The sequence below is a fragment of the Carassius carassius genome, chromosome 21 (assembly GCF_963082965.1).
Source record: "Carassius carassius chromosome 21, fCarCar2.1, whole genome shotgun sequence".
NCBI classification, from domain to species: Eukaryota; Metazoa; Chordata; class Actinopteri; order Cypriniformes; family Cyprinidae; genus Carassius; species Carassius carassius.
This window is the reverse complement of record NC_081775.1, coordinates 4,748,641-4,771,006: the sequence shown is the minus strand read 5'-3', so window position 1 is coordinate 4,771,006 and position 22,366 is coordinate 4,748,641. Positions and strand designations below refer to the sequence as shown.

At 36.1% G+C, this 22,366-nt stretch overlaps 1 protein-coding gene across 5 annotated transcripts in view; it reads left to right on the top strand.

Annotated features, from left to right (window-relative positions):
- The window catches only part of LOC132097385 (cytosolic acyl coenzyme A thioester hydrolase-like), a 74,045-nt gene that overhangs the window by 42,595 nt on the left and 9,084 nt on the right, over nucleotides 1–22,366 (top strand). For all 5 annotated transcript variants that reach the window (XM_059503055.1, XM_059503052.1, XM_059503054.1 and 2 more), the window contains 2 exons: nucleotides 5,679–5,795; nucleotides 13,189–13,373. In XM_059503055.1, the coding sequence (XP_059359038.1) occupies nucleotides 5,679–5,795; nucleotides 13,189–13,373 (302 nt within the window). The remainder of the gene's footprint in view (nucleotides 1–5,678; nucleotides 5,796–13,188; nucleotides 13,374–22,366) is intronic.

Here is a 22,366-nt window from a genome sequence, read left to right as displayed (position 1 = left end):
TGATTTGTGAAGAAGCTTTGCCACAAATTGTCAAGAGAGAGTTTTTGAGGTTGGAGTGCACTTTCAGTGCCATGTGTAAATTGAGGGAATCTCACTTGGAGATGAGAGTCCCCAGGGTCCATCTCTAAAACCAGCTCATACTGTGATCCAGAGTAGTCAAGTCTATGCCTGTTTGGTGTCAAGGGAGCTTACAAAACATGCACTGGTGCTATGAATTGCACGTCATCCTGGTATAGAAATATTCCAAGAAGTGTCATACTGTTCTATATCTGTGCTATATGCTGACCCTCTCACTAAATTAATCATCTGTTCTGAGGGTTTTTCTTGCTCAACACTGAGTACAGTACTCTCTCACAGTTTTCTACTGCATAGGGTTATAATGCTTTGATGAAAACAATTTTTTACAACAATATTAGTTATTAAATGTTTCTTCCTGGTGGAATGACCTGCCCAACTCAATCCGAGCAGCTGAGCCCTTAGCCATCTTCAAGAATCGGCTTAAAACACATCTCTTCCATCTTTATTTGACCCTCTAACTTTAGCAATCACTATTCTAATTATATTCTTAAAAAAAAAAAATCTAACCACCTTTCTAATCTTTTTGTATTCTATTTTCTTTTCATTTATTATACAATTATCAAAAAAGACCTCTAACACTAGCTTGCTCTATTCTTTTTCTATTCTATCTGTTTTCTTTTTATTTATTATATTATTTAAAAGCCCATGCTACGTGTTCTGCATTTAAGCTAACTGAGACTTGTTATAGGTCTTATATATCATTGCTCTTTTGTTGTTTTTGATTGCTTCCATTGTCCTCATTTGTAAGTTGCTTTGGATAAAAGCATCTGCTAAATGACTAAATATATTATGTCAACAAATTTTCCCTGATCTGATTGATTGTCATAGATCTAACGTCCTTACAATGATGTAAGGGTCATTACAAAGGAAACATTTGTGTGCTGTGTTCCCATGATATACTACTGACATACATAAGATACTTAAGTCACATTATTTGATACATTTATGTTTAGCATGAAATGTAAAACAAAAGTCCACAGTACACTGAATTCTTTATTTAAAAAAAGCAATGGAAATCATGTTTTCCATGATATGACCACTTTATCCCTCAGGTCCATGAACAATGGAAATGGTCGTTAAAGGCCTTTATATCACAAACAGTCTGCATCCATTCATCTCTGTTCAGATGATTTACCTCAGGCCAGATATTTTTCAAAGCTTGGCAGCATATATTTCATATATTTTCTGAGTTAGTGGCTATATTTAGCAGTCTTACACCTAGCGACTTCCATGAGCGGACAGTTCATACCTTTACAGCTTCTCAGCAATTAGTAAAATATTAGCTCAGCATTTTATTAGACACATTGGTTGATACATTATAGAATTTAGCAAAATTATAAGGCAGCACTGCATGTATTTTTGAGGAAAAGACAATCCCACAATACTTTGCAACAGTCAGATTTATTTATTTATTTTATGTTCTTTAGGATGCTTGAAAATTTGGTGTGAATAAATATGCAATACTTGAATAACCATGCAAAATTGGTGTAACTCGAATCACCATATATTTTGTTAAAAACTATGGCTACCACCAGCATTTTATTGGCTCACAGTAGCATGAACTTATCGAAATTCAGGTGTGCCTTTGACTTTGGAGTTTCATAAATTTAAGAAATTACAGATTTGATTTATAATTAGCTTTTAAGTTGGCACATTTAAATGTATATCTATCAGTATTTGTACAATTTGTACAAAGACCTCCTTGCTGCATTTCAAAAACATGATGTAATTGTTCAGATTTCCTCAAAAAACATATGTTAAAACATACACTCACCGGCCACTTTATTAGGTACAACTGTTCAATTGCTTGGTAAAACAACCAGGTAATCAGCCAATCACATGGCAGCAACTCAATGCATTTAGGCATCTAGATGTGGTGAAGACAACTTGCTGAAGTTCAAACCGAGCATCAGAATGGGGAAGAAAGGGGATTTAAGTGACTTTGAACGTGGAATGGTTGTTGGTGCCAGACGGGTTGGTCTGAGTATTTCAAGCACAACCATCTCTAGGGTTTACAGAGAATGGTCTGAAAAAGAGAAAATATCAAGTGAAAATATCCAGCCTTGTTGATGTCAGAGGAGAATGGGCAGACTGGCTAGAGATGATAGAAAGGCAACAGTAACTCAAATAACCACTCGTTACAGCCAAGGTATGCAGAATACCATCTCTGAACGCACAACACGTCGAACCCTGAAGCAGATGAGCTACAGCAGCAGAAGACCACACCGGGTGCCGCTCCTGTCAGATAAGAACAGGAAACAGAGGCTACAATTCACACAGGTTCACCAAAATTGGACAATGACGTGTGCTATGCAATTGATATTATTATAGCAGTAATCATATTTTCTTGGCACATCTTGGGCCCCTTAGTAACAATTGATTATCATTTAAATGCCAAACCTAAGCCAAACCAAAGCCTACCTATATTGTTGTATAAAAGAATGTGCCTTTTGTATATTTGCACACCTCTATAATAGAGCATGGGTTTGTTTGTCAAGTCCCATAGTATTAGCAGATGAAAATATTTAGAGTATGTAAACTTGAATGAGTCAGATGAGTAATTAATGAATGGAGAAAGAAATAAGCATAATAATTAATGAAACAAATAATTTTTGCTCAGTCATGTAATGAAAGAATAGTAAACCTAAAGGCTTCATGCGCTCTGAAGGAGGCGGGGTCAAGTATTGTTGCTGACCATGTCCATCCCTTTATGACTACAGTGTTCCCATCTTCTGATGGCTACTTCCAGCAGGATAATGCACCATGTCACAAAGCTCAAATCATCTCAGACTGGTTTCTTGAACATGATAATGAGTTCATTTTACTCAAATGGCCTCCACAGTCACCAGATCTCAACCCAATAGAGCAGTTTTGGGATGTGGAGGAACGGGAGATTTGCATCATGTATGTGCAGCCGACAAATCTGCAGCAACTGCATATTACTGTCATATCAATATTGACCAAAATCTCTGAGGAATGTTTACAACACTTTGTTGAATCTATGCCACAAAGAATTAAGGCAAATCTAAAGGCAAAAAGGGGTCCAACCTGGTACTAGCAAGGTGTACTTAATAAAGTGGCCGGTGAATGTATTATATTGTATATTCAGTGCAAGATACATCAGCGACTTCAAATCAACAGTTCATCCAAGAATGAAAATTCGGGCATTATTTGCTGTCATCCAGAAATTCTGTAGACTCTTCACACAAAGTGACTTTTTTTTGTGAATTTTTTCATTCACTGACAATCCTCCCTCTTTATTGCAGCTCTCAAATGTTATTCACCACAATCCACATTAAGGCTTGCATGTCACGTTCCTGTACAGCACTTGGAAGAAGTGTTGTGAAGTGTTGAATCTGAATGCAAGCCAAATTAAATTTCAGAGCTTCGGCTAATTAGACAATAATGAAAGAATAAAAATTTATAATCTTATCTATGTTTCTCATTCAACCCTATTGCAATGGGTTTGGACAGTGAAATAATGAAATTTCCAAGTCATACAGATATTGTGATAAGTGATAAGTGGTCTGATTCTCCTGAGACTGCTGGTGACCTGTTAGTAGAGATGTAGAATTCATAAAGCACTAAACTTTTTCCCAAGCGTGTGCTATGCAATTTATATTATTATAGCAGTAATCATGCTGCATCGTTTGATGCTTTATTGTAATTTTCTGTCATATAACATCATGTTTTGCATTTCACTGGCAAATGGGTATTTATTTGTGAAGATAGCAATGCCATATCAGCCAAACGGCACTGATAATGAAGGATGGTAATGAAATAGACTCTTCGCTATTAGCTTACATTAGCTTATATTTCCCTGCTGCTGTTATGTGCAGATATTATGCTATTAGGTTTTTTTGGCTTTAAATTATAGAATTTAAAGGGATAGTTCACTTTCAAATAAAATTTTGGTATGTTTTAGCTTACCTCAAGGACATCCAAGATGTAGGTGTCTTTGTTTCCGCAGTAGTTCCCATTTTGATATTTTTAGGTCAAACCGTTCTTGTCTGTGACTCACATAATGGAGGTCTATGGTCACCACCTCAAAGAGCATGCACAGAGGAGTCCAAATTAAACAATTTTCCATCATAAGTACACATTGATTACCTAAGACACAAAACGAGCGGTTTGTGTAAGAAAATGAACAGTATTTATATCGTTTTTACCTCTTGTACACAACCACGTCCAACTGATCTGAGGGCGCGGGTGCTTCCTGTTGTATGACGTGTGCGTGGAATCTGGGTTAGTCTGCGCAAGTGCGGAAAGCGCCGGAAGTGATCGCTCGCGCATGAACGTCACTCATTGTTACTGTTTATCACACGATACACCACCAATCTGCACTGTCTGAAATATAATGCAGTAATTGTAATTAATTAATTTGTTTATAATGTACCCTATAATCATTGCGATTATAATAAACACAACACATTACTCACTCTATTGACAGAGTGCCATTGGGTCCCTCTGGCATTGGACGTCGTTCAGACAGGTGTGTGATGCGATACTGTCAATGTCCTCGTCGTCGTCTTGTAACTAGTTGTTCCATTCATGACGATATATGCTCTCCACTTATGCTGGCATCTCACAACACTTGCTACTAAAACACCAGCAATTTTGAAGAGATCTCTGTCTCTCTGAGGCTTGAAGACGTGCTGCTGCAGCGGATGCTTCCTCCATCACTCCTGAGTACTTGATCTCTGTATTCTGGTTCAAATAAATATGGTTGTCTGTTGATATATTGAAATCGTATTCCATTGCAATTTCCTGTACGTCTAAATATGTTTAGATATTCACAGTGAAAGGTAACACTTCCGAAATCTCTGTGTAAACCATAGACAGTAAGTGTAAACAATGAGTGATGTACACGCGCGAGAGATCACTTCCGGCGCTTTCCGTGCTTGCGCAGACGTCACACAACAGGAAGCACCCGCGCCCTCAGATCAGTTGGACGTGGTTGTGTACAAGAGGTAAAAACGATATAAATACTGTTCGTTTTCTTACACAAACCGCTCGTTTCGTGACTTAGGTCATCAATGTGTACTTACGATGGGGACTTGTTTAATTTGGACTCCTCTGTGCATGCTCTTTGAGGTGGTGACCATAGACCTCCATTATGTGAGTCACAGACAAGAAGGGTTTGACCTAAAAATATCAAAATGGGACATCTTGGATGCCCTTGAGGTAAGCTAAAACATATCAAAATTTTATTTGAAAGTGAACCATCCATTGAACACATTTAAATATCACTGAAACACTGTCATAGCAGTGGATATCAGTTAGATATCAGCCGTCCAGCCTGACACTGAGCTCTTGTCATGACAACAGGGCTATTTAAGGGTCAAAGCAGTAATTTAATTTGGGCTGATGTCAGAGGATGTTTACTGCACATATGTATGCAGTGGATTCTGCTTATATACACACTGTCAGCATGAGATCATGACTCTTATTATCACAAGTGCCTTTGCATTTTCTTTCAGCAGAACTAACAGTTTATGACTTCTGGATGGTTTTTACTCTGATGCTTCAGAGTTAGGTTGACACATACAGTATACATATTCTCAGTCTGATTGTAAGTCACTGATATATGTCATCCTCAGGTGTGACCATGAAGCTGATGGATGAGGTGGCAGGGATTGTTGCTGCTCGTCATTGCAAGACCAACATTGTGACCGCATCAGTGGACGCCATTAACTTCCATCGCAAGATCAAGAAAGGTAATGAAAAAATACATGTTGCCTATTTTCATTGTAGCACAGAGATAATTGTTGGTACATGGTTTCTGATTCTCACAGAAATCTCACAGACATCTGATTTCCTTTATGACTGGTTAAACATAAGTTAAAAATAGACTGTGGACAGCCTTTAAGTACCTTGGGTTGTAAATAGGTTAGTGGAAAATTGCATAATGCATGATGTATTGCTGAATACTATTGTAGTTTGCCAAACATAAGGTCTGTATTGACATCTGATAATTGACTGGACCAAAATGCAATTCTAGTGATTTATTCTCAGTTCTTGTTTTGTAAAAGATAGGCAGTTGAAAGATATAATTATGCAGCACATTACTCTGTTAAAACTTGTTGCATCCCAGATTTGAATCTGGGATATACAGTATATACACACACACACACAGAATTGATTGAGATCGGTTACCATTTTTTACAAAGCTGTATTCGCAAACCTTTTAAACATATACAGAGCAAACCCTGATGCAATGCAAATTATTTGCTGATGAAGTGTTTTTTTGTTATAAAAAGTCATTATTTTATTATTAGTCATTATTTCAAACAAAAAATATCTGTTTTCCATATTCTGTGTTTTTCAAAACCCAAGCTCTTCGCTGGAGCACAAGAGTGCACTTGGTGCACTTTCCAATTCTGTCTTTCTGAACGTAGCATTAAAACAGTCTATGTGCATAATACAGCATCGAGGATTCTTACTTGCTATTGTTGAATATGATTTAGAAGACATTTTTAGAAGAACATTTGTTTGTCATGATATCATCCTGTTAATACAGTGTTTGAATTGTACTTTATGTAACAAAGAATGGAAGAAAACAACCGCCTCACTGATATTCAGTGTATATACAATGGATGACACTATGACTGTGCTGGATTTCACTGAAGCATTTTGATTTTCAATGAAGACTTTTCATCCTTCCACTAAAATAAACTTGGAGCTTGACCCAGCCTCCTTCAGAGCGCATGAAGCCTTTAAGTTTACTATTCTTTCATATTACATGACTGAGCAAAAATTATTTATTTGTTTCATTAATTATTATGCTTATTTCTTTCTCCATTCATTAATTAATCATCTGACTCATTCATGTTTGCATACTCTAAATATTTTCATCTGCTAATACTATGGGACTTGACAAACAAACCCATGCTCTATTATAGAAGTGTGCAAATATACAAAAGGCACATTCTTTTTTAGTTTGTTCTAAAACCTTGCTCGTAATCACTCTATGTTCAAAGCCATTTGTGTCTTTCTGACATGAACTTGGTAAAGCTCTCAGGATTTTAAATTATTCAGTTTTCTCAGACTTATTTCAGCAGCAGTGACTTTGGTTGGGTCTTAACTTTTAGGTGTTCATTTCTACATCAGTAGCATCACCAGACAGAATTGCAAAAGTAATAATAACATCTGCAGTTGGCAGGGAAAACAAATTTTCCCAAAGTAAGCCCTGCCTGTCTAGTCAAATGGGCAGAGCGATGTTCTAATGCCACACAGTCTGCTTAGTGCTCTGGAAGAGGAAATGGTTATGTGATGAGCCCCAGATGACAGATCCCCAGTGAAGACCTTGTCTCTTAGACGGGCATAAGGACAAGACCACGGATCCAGATGAGTCCTCTGCACAACCTAACTTTGCTGCAGCCTGGAACTTCTGAACTTCTGGTTTTGTCTGGTCAGAGGAGAATTGGCCCCCCAACTGAGCCTGGTTTCTCCCAAGGTTTTTTTTTTTCTCCATTTTGTTACCGATGGAGTTTTGGTTCCTTGTTGCTGTCACCTCTGGCTTGCTTTGTTGGGGTCACTTAATTTCTAGTTATAACATTGACTTGATTGCACAAATTCTATTTAAACTAAAATGAGCTGGATGATGACATCACTGAATTCAATGATGAACTGCCTTTAACTGAAAATGTAATGTTTTCTATTGTCCTTTTTGCATTGACACACTATTTTACTATTTAATACTGTAAAGCTGCTTTGACACAATCTGTATTGTTAAAAGCACTATATAAATACCTAACTTGTGTGTAGCGTATCAGACCCGAACCAGACAAATTAAAGATTCGATCGGGAGCATGGTTGAAACATGAGGAGCCGAATTACACAGGAAAGCAACAGGATGTTGTAAATCAAATCCGTGTGCCAGCCAGTCTGAAGCAAGCTAACCAACCAACTCTTTCACAGAACAGCTTTCAACATTAACACCATTAGAACAATTATTGACAATTTCATTTTGGAAAAGAGATTGTCAAATTTGGGGCAAGTAATCCAGATGGATGGTCAAAGAGATGCACAGCATGACCATCACATGTAAACCCTTGATAGTAATCATGATCACAAGATCTTTAGATTGACTTCCCCCACCTAGAAGAAAAGAACCACACTGAAATTCCTTAGGGGACCTTTTAACCTCTGGTCTTCCACAGAATGTCCTAATGTCAAAGAATGCCACAGAAACTGTCTTTTACTGATGTTGATGCACCAAAATGAACTCAAAAAGACTTATAAACGAATACCAGTCCATTGCTTGACTCCATATCATATGTGTATGTAACCCACACATTTGACTACCATATTTCTAATTGCTTATTGTGTAAGTCTTTTTAATAGCTAATGAATAGCATAAGTATTCATATTCATGTTTAGTATATGTGAGTTTGGATCGGCATGCTTGAAACGTTTCTGACCATTATTCATTTGTCAAATGTATCATATTCATATTCTAGGAATCATGTCCAAAATTATACCCTGAGCGGGAAAATTCGGACCACATGATTGATAAGATAACATATGATTTATGACACCTCAAGCAAAGACAATTTCTAATTGGTCAAGACAACATTTGAGGTGTGGCCAAAAGGCCAATTTAAATACTCAGGACACCATGAAATTTGGCTTTTAGCTTTTAGCTTAGCTTTCAGTCATGCCAGCTCTTAGCTGCTGCTTTTTGTCTTCACTTTTAGCGTTTCTTTGAGTGCGGTTCCAGCGTGCTTCGGCCTGCACGCCTGCTGCTACTTAGCCACAATGAGAAGAAACACCACCTAGTCTCATCAAATTGTACTTCTATATTTATTTCATATTTATGCATTTAGCAGATGCTTTTATCCAAAGCGACTTACATTGCATTCAAGCTAACAATTTTCTCCTAAGATGTGTTCCCTGGGATTCAAACCCCCAACCTTGCTACCACAATGCTCTACCGCTTGAGCTACAGGAACACTAACTTTTGTCCTTTTACTTTTTTTTTGGATACGTACTGGATCCGGGTGACTGCAGTGACCCTCTGATCTGGATACAAACTGGATCTGGTGGATATGGTGACCTCGGAATAAGAGAGAAACAGACAAATATTAGCGTAGATGCCATTCTTCTAATGATGTAGCAAGGACATCGGGTGTTATTGGAAGTGTTCCCGGTTCTGGTTTACCTAATTAATGCAGCCTAAAAATCCTTTAACGGATTTGGATGTTAGAAGCATATTAGTGTGTTATGTGTAAGCCAGGTTAAAGAGATAGGTCTTTAATCTAGATTTAAACTGCAAGAGTGTGTCTGCCTCCCAAACAATGTTAGGTAGGTTATTCCGGAGTTTAGGCGCCAAATAGGAAAAAAGATCTGCCTTTACATCATAGCATTGTGGATTTTATCACAGCTAAATGCTCTTGATTATATCCACTGTTGAGGATGTCAGAACACAAGAGGTAAATCAACTACAGTTATTATTGCTGATGCTGATAATCAGTATTTTGGTATTTAATATCATTACACAGATTAAAAAACAAGCAAAAAAAAGTAATTGCACTCAGTTTTATTTATTTATTTATTTTATACAGTACTTTTTGCAAATACCTGCAAATTATGTGAATTTTATATTTACTTTAGCTCCTTCCTGATTTCCACTTTTATTGTATCTTTTTCTCTCTCAGTGCTTTTACATGATCAAATAAAATATTTTATTGTGGGAAAGGACTTATGAGCAATGACTGCCATTGAAAAGGCCCCACTGAAAAAGTAATTTGTCCTGAAAGTAAGAAATCAACATATTGGTTATTTAAGAGACTAAACACAGACCAGCTTTTAAATTGTCGCAAAATACACCTAGATGTATATGTGCTTATTTATGTATTTATTTGTTTGTTTGTTTGTATGTTTATTTAAGGTGACATGACTGTATGTTACTACTATGTTACTACTACTAAGAAAGAACCAAATAAATAATAAAATAATATAATTTTAATTACTCATTTTCCCTTTGTTCAATATTTATTATTTATGTATTTGCTTTCTTTTATGCCCTCAATCAAGATTTAAAGGAACACACAGGTTCAAATATCTATGCTCTGTTGTATCATAATTCAAACTTAGTGGCTTTACAAATAACAATTTTTTCTCTCTCCTCTAGTGTTAACTCTTGAAATTATGAGTAATAATGATAAACTTTACTAAAAATAAATCTTATCTTAAAGTAAAACTAAAATAATTCTGAACTCCATGACTAATACAAATGAGGAGAAAAAACAGTAAAACTTAGGAAAACAGAAAAAAAAAATCAGGAAATGCAATAAGCGTCTCCCCTTGGTGTGTTATTATAAGAAATAAATCTTGTTTAATAACATATACTGTGCTTAACACATTTATTAGACCACCACCCAATGTAAGGTTTGTGCAAAATTTGAGATTCGAGGGCAAAATAGAAACATTGCCATTTGGATTTGGAAGCTGTTGCTGTGAACCCACATCATGTAGTCAAAGGAGCTCTCATGTGAAACAGACCATTGTTAGGCTTCAGAATCAAACAAATCCATCAGAGAGATAGCAGGAACATTAGAAGTGGCCAAATTAACAATTTGGTACAATCTTAAAAAAAAAAAAAAACTGGATGCACTGGTGCACTGGTGAGCTCAGCAACATAAAAAAGGCCTGGATGTCTACGAAGGACAACTGTTGTAATGATGGGGGATCCTCTCCATGGTAAAGAAAAACCCTTTCACAACATCCAGCCAAGAAAAGAACACTCTCCAGGAGACAGATGTATCACTGTCAAAGTCACAATCAAGAGAAGAATATAGACAGCAAATACAGAGGGTTCACCACAAGGTGCAAACAAAGCCAGATGAGACTTTGCCAAAAAACATCTAAACAAGCCAAAGCACTTCTGGAAATTAATTCTTTGGTGGCTGAAATTAAGATCAGCCTGCACCAGTATGGAGAAGGCTTGGAACAGCTCATTATCCAAAGCACACAACATCTTCTTTGAAACATGGAGGAGCAGTGGGATGCAAGGGCATGCATGACTTCCAGTGGCACTGGGTTAGTGGTGTTTAGTGATGATGAGACAGAAGCAATCAGAAAAATTCTTAAGTGTATAGGGATATACTCTCTGCCCAGATTCAGTTAAGTGCAGCAAAGTTGATTGGCACAATGTACAGACAGTGACCCGAAACATAGAGCAAAAGCAACCCAGGAGCTTTTAAAGGTAAAAAAGTGGAATATTCTGCAGTGGCCAAGTCAATCTCCTGATCTCAACCTGATTGAGCATGCATTTCACTTGCTGAAGACAAAACTAAAGGCAGAAAGACACACAAACAAACAACAACTGAAGTAAGCTGCAGATGATTCTCAACAAAATATTAAAAATGAACATTTTTGAACAAATGATGAAAACTGTTTAAGTGTCTAGTACGACCCTATAGTTTTGTTATAGGTCTGTTGGTTTGTTTGTCTGCCCAGGTTGCTGCTGTTTGGTTCCTGCAGACTCATTGCTGTTGTCCTCTGATTGGTCTTCTCGCCCTTAAAAGAGATGACAGCATTTCCTTTAATGGGGGGCCAATTTGTGAACTATGCTGTTTCTTTGTAAACATTTATTTTGAATATTGTAACTAGTTTTTGACAAAGTAAGGAGTCAGATGCCATCTTTTATTTTTGTTTCTGTCTCTGTTTTTGGATTAGGTAGTTAAGTTAGAGAATATAATTGTTTTGTTTCTTTATTTTGGATAGGTAATTTAGAGGGTTTAATTAATATTTAGAACATTTTGTTTATTATTTTGGCACACTCAGCTCCGGAAAGCGGACTCCCAAATAAAAAATCAAAAAATGTTGATTGTTCACACTCTTTTTTTTTTTCCATGTTACGCTCTACCCCTAGACGGGGTGTAACAGTGTTCAAATATATATGGACCTGTGTGTATATGTCTGGTATTCTATAGGCAATCTATTCATTTTTCCTAAGATACCAGATGCATTGACTGGAAAGACAAAATAATATATCTGCCCTCAGGCTCTGTTTCCATGGAAATAAAGATTAGACGTATATATCAAAGATGACAGGAAATGGACCTAACAATTTCAACCATCCTCTTTTTCTCAGCCTTGTTCTAAATGACAAATTGCCATGAATGCTTTTAAATGGGCAAGATCCACTTTTCTACACTGTAACTAGCAATTCAGAGTCCCGAGGTCTTATTAAGCCATTCTGCATCTACCTCAGAGCTCCATTAAATTCGTAAAGGTACATTTAAGCATTCGTTTTTCCCAGAATCCATTAAGAGTATGTGTTATATAAAGGGATAATGAGGACGTTCCATTCCTGGCTGTGTTTAATAGAGTCTGGTGTCAAAACTGCATCACTGACAGGGCCAGTGAAATGAAAAAAAAAAATGAAAGTGAGTAAGTGATGCTCTGTAAAACCTTAACGGATCAGATCAAAGTCATTGGATATAGGAAGCTTCGAGCTATAACTGTTAGTTTGGAGGGGGCTACAAGGAACACATGGTCACCCCTACCCACGACAACCTTTTGCAAAATCACGCAGCCTCATTAGTTCTCTCATTCTCCATGCGCACTGGAAATGTTTTATCTTTTTCTCTCTCTCTGTGTGTGTGTGTGTGTGTTTGTTAAATGAATGACATAGCTAGTATTGCTAGGGTTCAAATTACTCAACTGGTGGAATACACATACAGTAATGATCAAATGCATACATGTACTGTATATTGTGCCTTGAACTTGATTAATTTTAAAAAGTAAATTAATGATCACTGGAGAAAAAAAAAACAGACAATGTTTTTTACATATAGCATATTTTTAGTTGAGTCTCCACATTGGACACAGTTATTCAGTTCTTCTTAGAACCCACTGTTTATGTACTCATTCATTAATCATAAAGAATAAGGTTGCCTCATTAAATCTATAACTTTGTTGTTATTATATATTTATTAGATAAGTGTATACATAGTACATACTGTACACTTTCCTGCTTACTGTTACACTTAGTGTCCCACCAGAAAAATTCTGTGAACTCATATATATATTTGTCTTACATTGGATACGGCATCATGTAATATGAGTAGATGTAGTACCTGACATTATGTGTCTCTGCAGGCTGTGTCATTACTGTTTCCGGCCGAATGACCTTCACCAGTAGTAAGTCAATGGAGATTGAGGTTTTCGTTGATGCTGACCCACTGGTGGAGGCTGAGAAGGGAAAATATAGGGCTGTCACAGCCTTCTTCACCTACATCTCCCTGGACAAAGAAAACAAGCCCCTTTCAGTGCCGCCACTGAAGGTGAGTAATGCACAGCTTATACATGTATGCACTGTGATATAGGAATATTGATGAATATAATGTGAATGTTAAAGTTTTGAGACAAAAATAAATAAATAAAAAAATTACGTAAATAAAAAAAAAAACTTAATTTAAGTTTTAGTGTAAAAGGCATTGTCTAGTATCTATATCTTTTGAGTCATGTGCATGAGACAGGACTTGGTGACCTACAGTACATTTCAAGATGGTTTGCTAACATGAGGCAGCACAAAATTATTTGGATGATTATTTGAAATTGTCTTCTTGAGGGTGATGCTTTCAGTCCTTGATCCTTCCATTCATCATTGCAGAACAGGGCAGATTAAAGTGCAAAAATAACACAAATAACACTGTACTGCTTGTAGAGCACTCAATAAAATAATGCAAAATGTGTTTTTAAGAATGCAAAATTAAGAATGCCTACTGCAAAATGAGTAGTGAAAAATAATTACTAAGAAAATTGTATAATTTGGATAAGAACTGAATATAATATTTTAGGCACTTTTGTGTTATTTGCAATTAAATATAAATATAAGTTTACATTTATTTAAAATGCAGTTACTGCAGAGTGCTTTTTTGACGCACTTTAGTGGGACTACACTTATACCTTCAGTGAAAGTCTATGGGATTCTTTCCTCTTATTTTATCATTCCACAGGTGAAAATCATGACTCTGATCACAATCTACTCCACAAAGACCAAAAAGACCATGTAATTACTTTTTTTAGAGTAACTTACCCAATGCTGGTCATCAGCATAGCAATAAAAGATAAAACCATGTCAATTCATTATGTGACCTAATGGAAGCGTATACGTGATGAAAAATAAAGAACCAAGCACAGAACCATGAGGAACACCATGAGTGAAAGAGGTAGAAGTGAAGTGGACTTAGTCTGACAGATAGAGATATAATGTGGATGTCAGACAGATACGAAAATTAACCTGGAGAGAGCAGTTCCAAAAATGGCTAGAGCAGAAAGATGTGAGATGAGAATGCTATGAGAGATGATGTCAAAAGCAGAGCAGAAGTCTAAGAAAATTAGGTTACTGATGGAACCAGTTCATGAGGAGATCTTTGAGAACTCTACAAGTGCCATTTCAGTGCTGTGAAGGGAGCCCGGTCAGAGACACTCAAAGATTATCACAGTCTACCCCACAAAGACCAAAAAGACCATGTATTACAATTTAGAGATACCCTAATAAGTAGTTTCCTTGTATGTTATTTGTTTTGTGGTTTGGTTGTGAGAACACACCTGAATCAGTCAATTAGTCAGTCAGTAATTATATAATAAATATTTTGGGTCATGTAATAAACTGCAAATGATATGCTAAAACATGTGCCCCAAGACCCTCATGAGCACATGACTTATGCAGCAAATAAAGAATTTACGTAAGATTGGCCTCAGGCAGATATTCTTCCTTGAACAGAAGGCCAATCAATCATCATTTTGGCTGTAAGCAGGCATGCAGAGACACCACTGATATGGTAGTGACAGAAGGTAAGCTCCATAGGTGCTCACATGCTCAGCTCCCTGTTGAAAACTCATAATAGCCACACTGTGCAACATCGATACACAAGCTACTCTGAGTTGTTTGTGCACACTGAGTCCAGAAGCAGCTGGGTGATTCTATAATTTGGGGTAAAATTGTTGTTTATTCCCAAAAATGATCACCATTTTTATTTTTATTCAGTTTATATTTTTTTAAATTATATTGCTTTTCAAAATGTCAGATTTCAAAAGGAACATAAAACATAAATATTTAATCAAAAAACATCTGTATTTGTTTATTTGTATATACAGCTCTGGGGAAAAAAGTAGACCTCTGCAAAATTCTCGATTTCTCCAGTTTTACTATTTATACTCTAACGAAAAAATTTGTATATGTTTTTAAAATGCATTTATTTTGTGCTAAATAAAGTACAAAAATGTTTACACATTTATTTGCTTAATTAAAATACCCTGCAGTTGTACCTTTGGTAACCTAAACTCCACTAATACTTAAAGTCTGCAAAATTGGAACAACTAATTTTGTTCTTAATGCACTTTAATTGTGCGGAAGTTGTGCTGGGTTCCAACTAAAGATATACCTGATTGAGCTAAAGTGGAACTATTACAAGTATACTTCAGGAACACTTTAAATATCTTGCATTTTAACTTGCATACTATACAGAGATCATACAATTGTTATTAATAATGATATTAAAACACATTTTAGGCATAATATTAATATTAATATTTCTAGGTTATTACATGCAGAGTTTTTAGGTCCTATAATTAACACCTCTGTTTTTTTCAGAATTTGAGGTAAGAAATCCAACTCCTCATCCAGGTTTTTAAATCGACTCTGCATTCCTTAAATTTTTCAAATTGGTATGTTTCTCCGGGCCACGTAGAAATATAGAGCTGAGTATCATCAGCATAACAGTGAAAGCTAACACCATGTTTCCTGATGATATCTCCTAAGGGTAACACGTAAAGCGTAAAAAGTAACGGCGAGTCTTGAGGTACTCCACTGCTCTTGTGATCGATATGATACCTCTTCACTCACTGCTACGAATTGATGGTGGTCATATAAGTACGATTTAAACCATGCTAATGAACTTCCATTAATGCCAACAAAGTTTTCTAGTCTATTCAAGAGAATGTTGTGGTCAATAGTGTCGAATGCAGCTCTAAGATCCAATAAAACTAATAGAGAGATACACCCACGATCAGATGATAAGAGCAGGTAATTTGTAACTCTAAGGAGAGCAGTTTCAGTACTATGAAATGGTCTAAAACTTAACTGTAAGTCCTCACGGATACCATTTTTCTCTAAGAAGAAATATAATTGTGAGGATACTGCCTTTTCTAGTATATTGGACAGAAAAGGGAGATTCAAGATTGGTCTGTAATTAACTAGTTCTTTGGGGTCAAGTTTTTTGATGAGAAGCTTTAATAACAGCCAGTTTGTAGGTTCTGGGGACATATCCTAATGATAATGACAAATAAATAATAGTCAGAAGAGTACTATTAATAGTAGGTAAAAATCAGACTTAGTAATTAGGAGAAGAGCAGGGAAGAGGGAAGGAGAGAGAAATAAAAAAATTGCCAAGTACATTGGGAAAAGATGTAAGGTTTGGTACCTTGTTAGTTGTAATTTGTTACTAAGTAATTATTTACTGTAATTTCATTGCTTTTCCCTTGAAAAAGTAAAAATACACCCAGCGCAAGTGTGTTTGCTAGTTTAAGTCCGGTGCCGTTCGCATTTTTCCCATCCAGCACCACGTCGTTTAATTAGCAAATTTACCCATTTGTGCGCCCATGGGCGTGCTGGTCTAAAAAAGAGATGTTTTCAGGCGCATTGCTGGTGCAATACTATTTTAAGGAGCTGAAAATATATGTGTGTAAGTATAGGCGGGTCCACAACGCATGTACACGTTGCTTATTAAACACAGGGATGCAAAGCGACACACAAACATGACAAATATTAAATATTAAAGGATTGCAATACATAAAAAATGTTTGTAGGCTAAATATGTATATATGACTAATATATATATGTGTGTGTGTGTGTGTGTGTGTGTGTGTGTGTGTGTGTGTGTGTGTGTGTGTGTGTGTGTGTGTGTGTGTGTAAAACTGCTGTTTAAATGAAGACTACACTATTTTTGAAAATAGGCAAATTTTCCAACTCCCCTAGAGTTAAACAGTTGTGTTATACCACTTTCGAATCCATTCAGCCGATCTCTTGGTCTGGTGGTACTGTAGCACTTTTGGCTTAGCTGAGCATAGATCATTGAATCTAATTAGACCGTTAGCATCTTGCTCAAAAATGACCAAAGAGTTTCAATATTTTTTTGTATTTAACCCTTTAGGCGCCAGAGGTTTTTTCCTAAAACGTTCGATTTTGACATCTTAATTTTTAAACGGCTATATCTTAAAACTTTACTCTTCTGTAGTTACATCGTGTACTAAGGCTGACGGAAAATGAAAAGTTGCGATTTTCTAGGCTTATATTGTCACACTTATGGCAAGCCTTTGGCAAGGAGCGAGGAATGAGGAGAACAGGAGTACACGAACAACAAAAGTCTTTTAATCCAAAATATCCAGGAAGTAACACTTGGCAAACGGAAACACAGGGGTTGATGTTCAATCTCCGACAAACACAAACTGAAAGGACTGAAGGTTTTAAACACAGGAATAACAAAGGACTAAGGAGAGACACAGAGAATCAAATTAACAATCAGGGGAACACAGGTAAATGGAATGACTAGTAAACAGGGACATGGAACACATGGGGAGCAAAATTCATTGATTATTACACCGGAATGAATCGCAACTTTTCATTTTCCGTCGGTCTTAGTACACGATGTAACTACGGATGAGTCAAGTTTTAAATAGGAAAAATATAAAAACTCTTTGATCATTATTGAATAAGATGCTAATGTTCTAATCAGATTCAGTAATGTATGCTAAGCTAAAATTGCAATCGCCAGACCCGGAGATCGGCTGAATGGATTCGAAAACGATAAAACTCAACTGTTTAATGCTAGGGGATTTGGAAAATGAGTCTATTTTCAAAAATAGTGGAGTGTTCCTTTAAGTTTTGCAATTACATACAGTACACTAAAGGCAAGTACTTGCTTTGTTAAGAAAGTTAATTTCATTTTTTGACATTGGTTGATGTCAGTTGTACCCCTAAATATAGAATCATCCAGCTACTTGCTTTAGAAATAACTTGATTGCTTTTCAGCCCTTATTTGTTTGAGGTCTCCTTTCCATAAATGGAAATGCAAATGAAAACTGCATGAGCATAAGTCATATTGTGGCTCTTTGCTCTCATGTTTCATTATAGAAATAGTATATTGACAGATAATTCCTGCTTTTTTTTCCTTCAGTGAAAGATCGTTCATTCTATTTTTAGGATTTCCAGTTTTAGCTCTTGGTGGAGGAGAGTTATGGACTGGGGGAGGGGTGAACGCGCAGAGAAGTGGTGGATCATGGGATGGGTGGGACTATTGAATGGCATGCTGCACACAATGAAAGCTGCAAGGATCACCCAGACATTAAGAGGTTTGCTTTTTCGGGGTGAGCATTGTGACAGGGTCTTCTCAGGAAACATTTAATCCAAACGAGGACGAAAGCATCATGTTCTAACAAGAACAATATATGCATTAAGTATTTTTTTTTTTTATTATTATTATTATTTTTTAGTAACAATATGTAAAGACTTTTATGAAGTAAATTTACTTGGGGAGCAAAATGATTTAAAATAATACATTTTAAGAGAATTTATCATGACATTAGTCTACCTAACAGAAAATACACTTAAATAACAAGATATTTTCTCTTAAGACAAGTCATAATAGCTTAAATTCCAAAATGTTGCATCTCTAGTAAATGCATCTTGTTTTAAGTGTTTAGACATTTAATTACAAAAAAAAAAAAAAAGAAAAGAAATGGACAAAACTACTGATTACAAAATTATTTTGCAGTGTAGTCACAGATTTTCTGGACCCATTAATGTATGCATTTGACAAACAATCGGTTGGTCCATGCCACACAAAACAAGTTGAGTTACCCTAGCAACCACTGGGTTTGCAGCATAATAACTGTGTTTATTTTTAGACACTGAGTGTGATAAGTGTGCAATAAGAGGTTAAAAGCATGATATCACACTGCAAACATGAATACAAATAGAAAAACAAGATCACTCATTACTTGGTAATGAAATTTCCAGTGCTTTCCATGTGAAAACATACTAATAAGATTTCCTGAATCATTCATTTCTGTATGTAAGCATTACATTTGTGGCAAAAGACTTAGGTAAGGACCCAATAAAAATGCATGTTCTTTCAGACAGACTTGGACTTGGACTTGGACTGAATAAAAATTAAGTTTGGGTTACATACCAACAAAATAGATGGAAATTTCTGACACAGCTTCTTGTTGTTCCAAACCTGTATGACATTCTTTCTTCTGTGGAACTCAAAAAGAGATGTTTTGAAATATTCCATTTTCATACAAGTAAGCAAGTGATGACGTGATCGAAAAAGGTTTCATAACAGTAGTTCATACTGATTTTACTTTATACTCCAAATCTTTTGAAGCCATAGCCTTGTGTAGCAAACTTTCCACAGTTTATGCTTCCATTGAACTTTGATTTGAAGATTTTGTTAAGAAGAAGATTTTCTGCAAATGACAGAGCTGGTCTTGGGCTCAAGTTCAAGCTTTCATGTAGTACATTTATGTATTTTTTAGCTTTATATCATCTGGTCATAATATTATGTCGTACTTTGGAAAAGAGCAATAGACCAATCTGCAAAACTTCTTTGAAAGACATGAATATGATTAAAGGGCAGCCTAATCATTTCTATTTTTAGGTGAATTAAATATTAGCAGCTGGCGAGGCCATGATGAAATGGGTGTTCTGGAATATACTACTGTCTTAAAGTCAATTAATATTTTAATTAGAGGACCTTTACAAAGTGTGATATTTTAAAATGGTCTCACCCCTGATATAACGTAACAGTGAATTTCCAAAGAAATGCTTCCAGAGAAGATACCTATTTAGTGTTTAGTTGTGTACTAACATGGAGAGGCATTCTGGGAGCAGCTGCAAAGGTCACAGAATGAAAGGTTAATTGAGACATTGTGGATCAGAAAGCTAGTTAAAGCACTTCTCTACTCTAAAGCTGGATTATCAGCACAGTATAGTAAAATGTCACTTGTAAAATAAGAACAGTGATTATTCATCAATAGGATAATGTTACAATTTTAGGTAAGTTTGGTTGTACCCTGAATCAGAGCCATTCTGTCATTGTAAATGCAAGACATTTCTTTTTTTATGTTGGTTGTGTATGAGAATTGATGTAAAGATGTTTGTAGATGTAAGTAATATAGATTTTGAATGGCAAGATCTAAAACAGGAAGCACAATTTGGCATCTACAAAATAAAGTATAGATGGAGCCTGGACATTGATTGGCTTAGTCAATTATGGAGATGTGCATTTATTACATTAATTGTAATACTGTAATATTGTTTTACCAGTGAAAAGGTTTGCAGTGTTTTTAATAGCATACATAGACTGCTTTTTCTTTACTCAGTTCACCTTTAACCAACAGTACAGTTGTTCTTGTTGTGCCATCAGCCAGTCTGCATTATCATTACATAATGTTTCTGTCTTTCGTGATCAGTTACATGACGCTTAAAGCATAGATACCAGCCTTGCATGTGCCAGCCAAGCAACTGCCATTGAGATACAAGTTAACCAATAGCATTCTCCAGGTGTATTGGATATATTTTGGTAGTACTTACAGTCATGGCCAAAAATATCAGCACCCTTGGTAAATATGTTCAAAGAAGGCTGTGAAAATAAATCTGCATTGTTAATCCTTTTGATATTTTATTAAAAAAAAATAAATCACAAAAATGTATCCTTTCAGTGGATAATAAGAATTTAAAATGGGGGGAAATATCATTATGAAATAAAGTTTTTTCTCAAATATTCGTTGGACACCATTATTGGCACCCCTAGAAAATATCTGAAGTATATTCCCATTCATATTCACAATTTTGAGCACTCCAGCGTGATTATAAACATGAAATTATCCAGCAGTGGCTTCCTGTTTCACAGACATATAAAGAGGAGGGAAAACAAAGCCTAAATCTCCTTAATCATCCATCAAAATGAGAAAACACAAAGAATATATTTCTGATGTTCAGCAAAATATATTTGAGCTCCACAAATGAGTGAAGTGGCTTTAAGAAAAGAGCTAGAACAGAGAAAATTCCCATTTCCGCCATCAGGGCAATAATTAAGAATTTCCAATCAACATAAAATGTTTCGAAACTGCCTGAAAGAGGACTTGTGTCTAAATCGTCCTAATGTATAGTGAGAAGGAGAGTTTGAGTGGCTAAAGACTTTCCAAGGATCACAGCTGGATAATTTCACAAAATAGTTGAGGCTCGGGTTCAGAAAACTTTTAAAACAAATTGCCAAAGAAGCTACATCACAAAATGTTTGGGAGGGTTTCAAGAAAAATTCTCTTAGCTCATCCAAAAACAAATCCCCAGCATATTCAGTTATCAGACATGACAGGAACTTCAAACGAGACTGGCATCTATAGTCAGATGAAACTAAAAAATTTGCTTTTTAGCAGCAAACGCTCAATATGGGTTTGGTGAACACGTAGGGATAAAAAGTACCCCATGTTTACAATGAAATATACTGCTGTATTTTTGATGTTGTGGGCCTATATTTCTGCTGGAGTGTCCTGGACATCTTGTTTAGATACTTGGCATCATAAATACCAACAGATAAAAAATCAGTAAGTGATAGACTCTGTTAGAAATCTTATAATGGGCCATGTTTGGATCTTCCAACCGTACAATAATCCAAACACAAACCTCAAAAACAACACAGAAATGGGTCACTGAGCACAAAATCAAGCTTCTGCTATAGCCATTCTCGTCTTCTGACCTGAAACCTATAGAAAATGAGAGGAGTGAACTGAAGAGAAGAAGCACCAACATGGAGCTGGGAATCTAAAGGGTCTGGAGTGATTCTGGATGAAGGAATGGTCTCTGATCTCTTGTCAAGTCAAGTCAAGTCACCTTTATTTATATAGCGCTTTAAACAAAATACATTGCGTCAAAGCAACTGATCAACATTCATTAGGAAAACAGTGTGTCAATAATGCAAATTGACAGTTAAAGGCAGTTCATCATTGAATACAGTGATGTAATCTCTGTTCAGTTTAAATAGTGTCTGTGCATTCATTTGCAATCAAGTCAACGATATCACTGTAAATGAAGTGAACCCAACTAAGCAAGCCAGAGGCGACAGTGGCAAGGAACCAAAACTCCATCGGTGACAGAATGGAGAAAAAAACCAGGCTCAGTTGGGGGGCCAGTTCTCCTCTGACCAGACGAAACCAGTAGTTCAATTCCAGGCTGCAGCAAAGGCAGATTGTGCAGAATTCAATTCAAGTT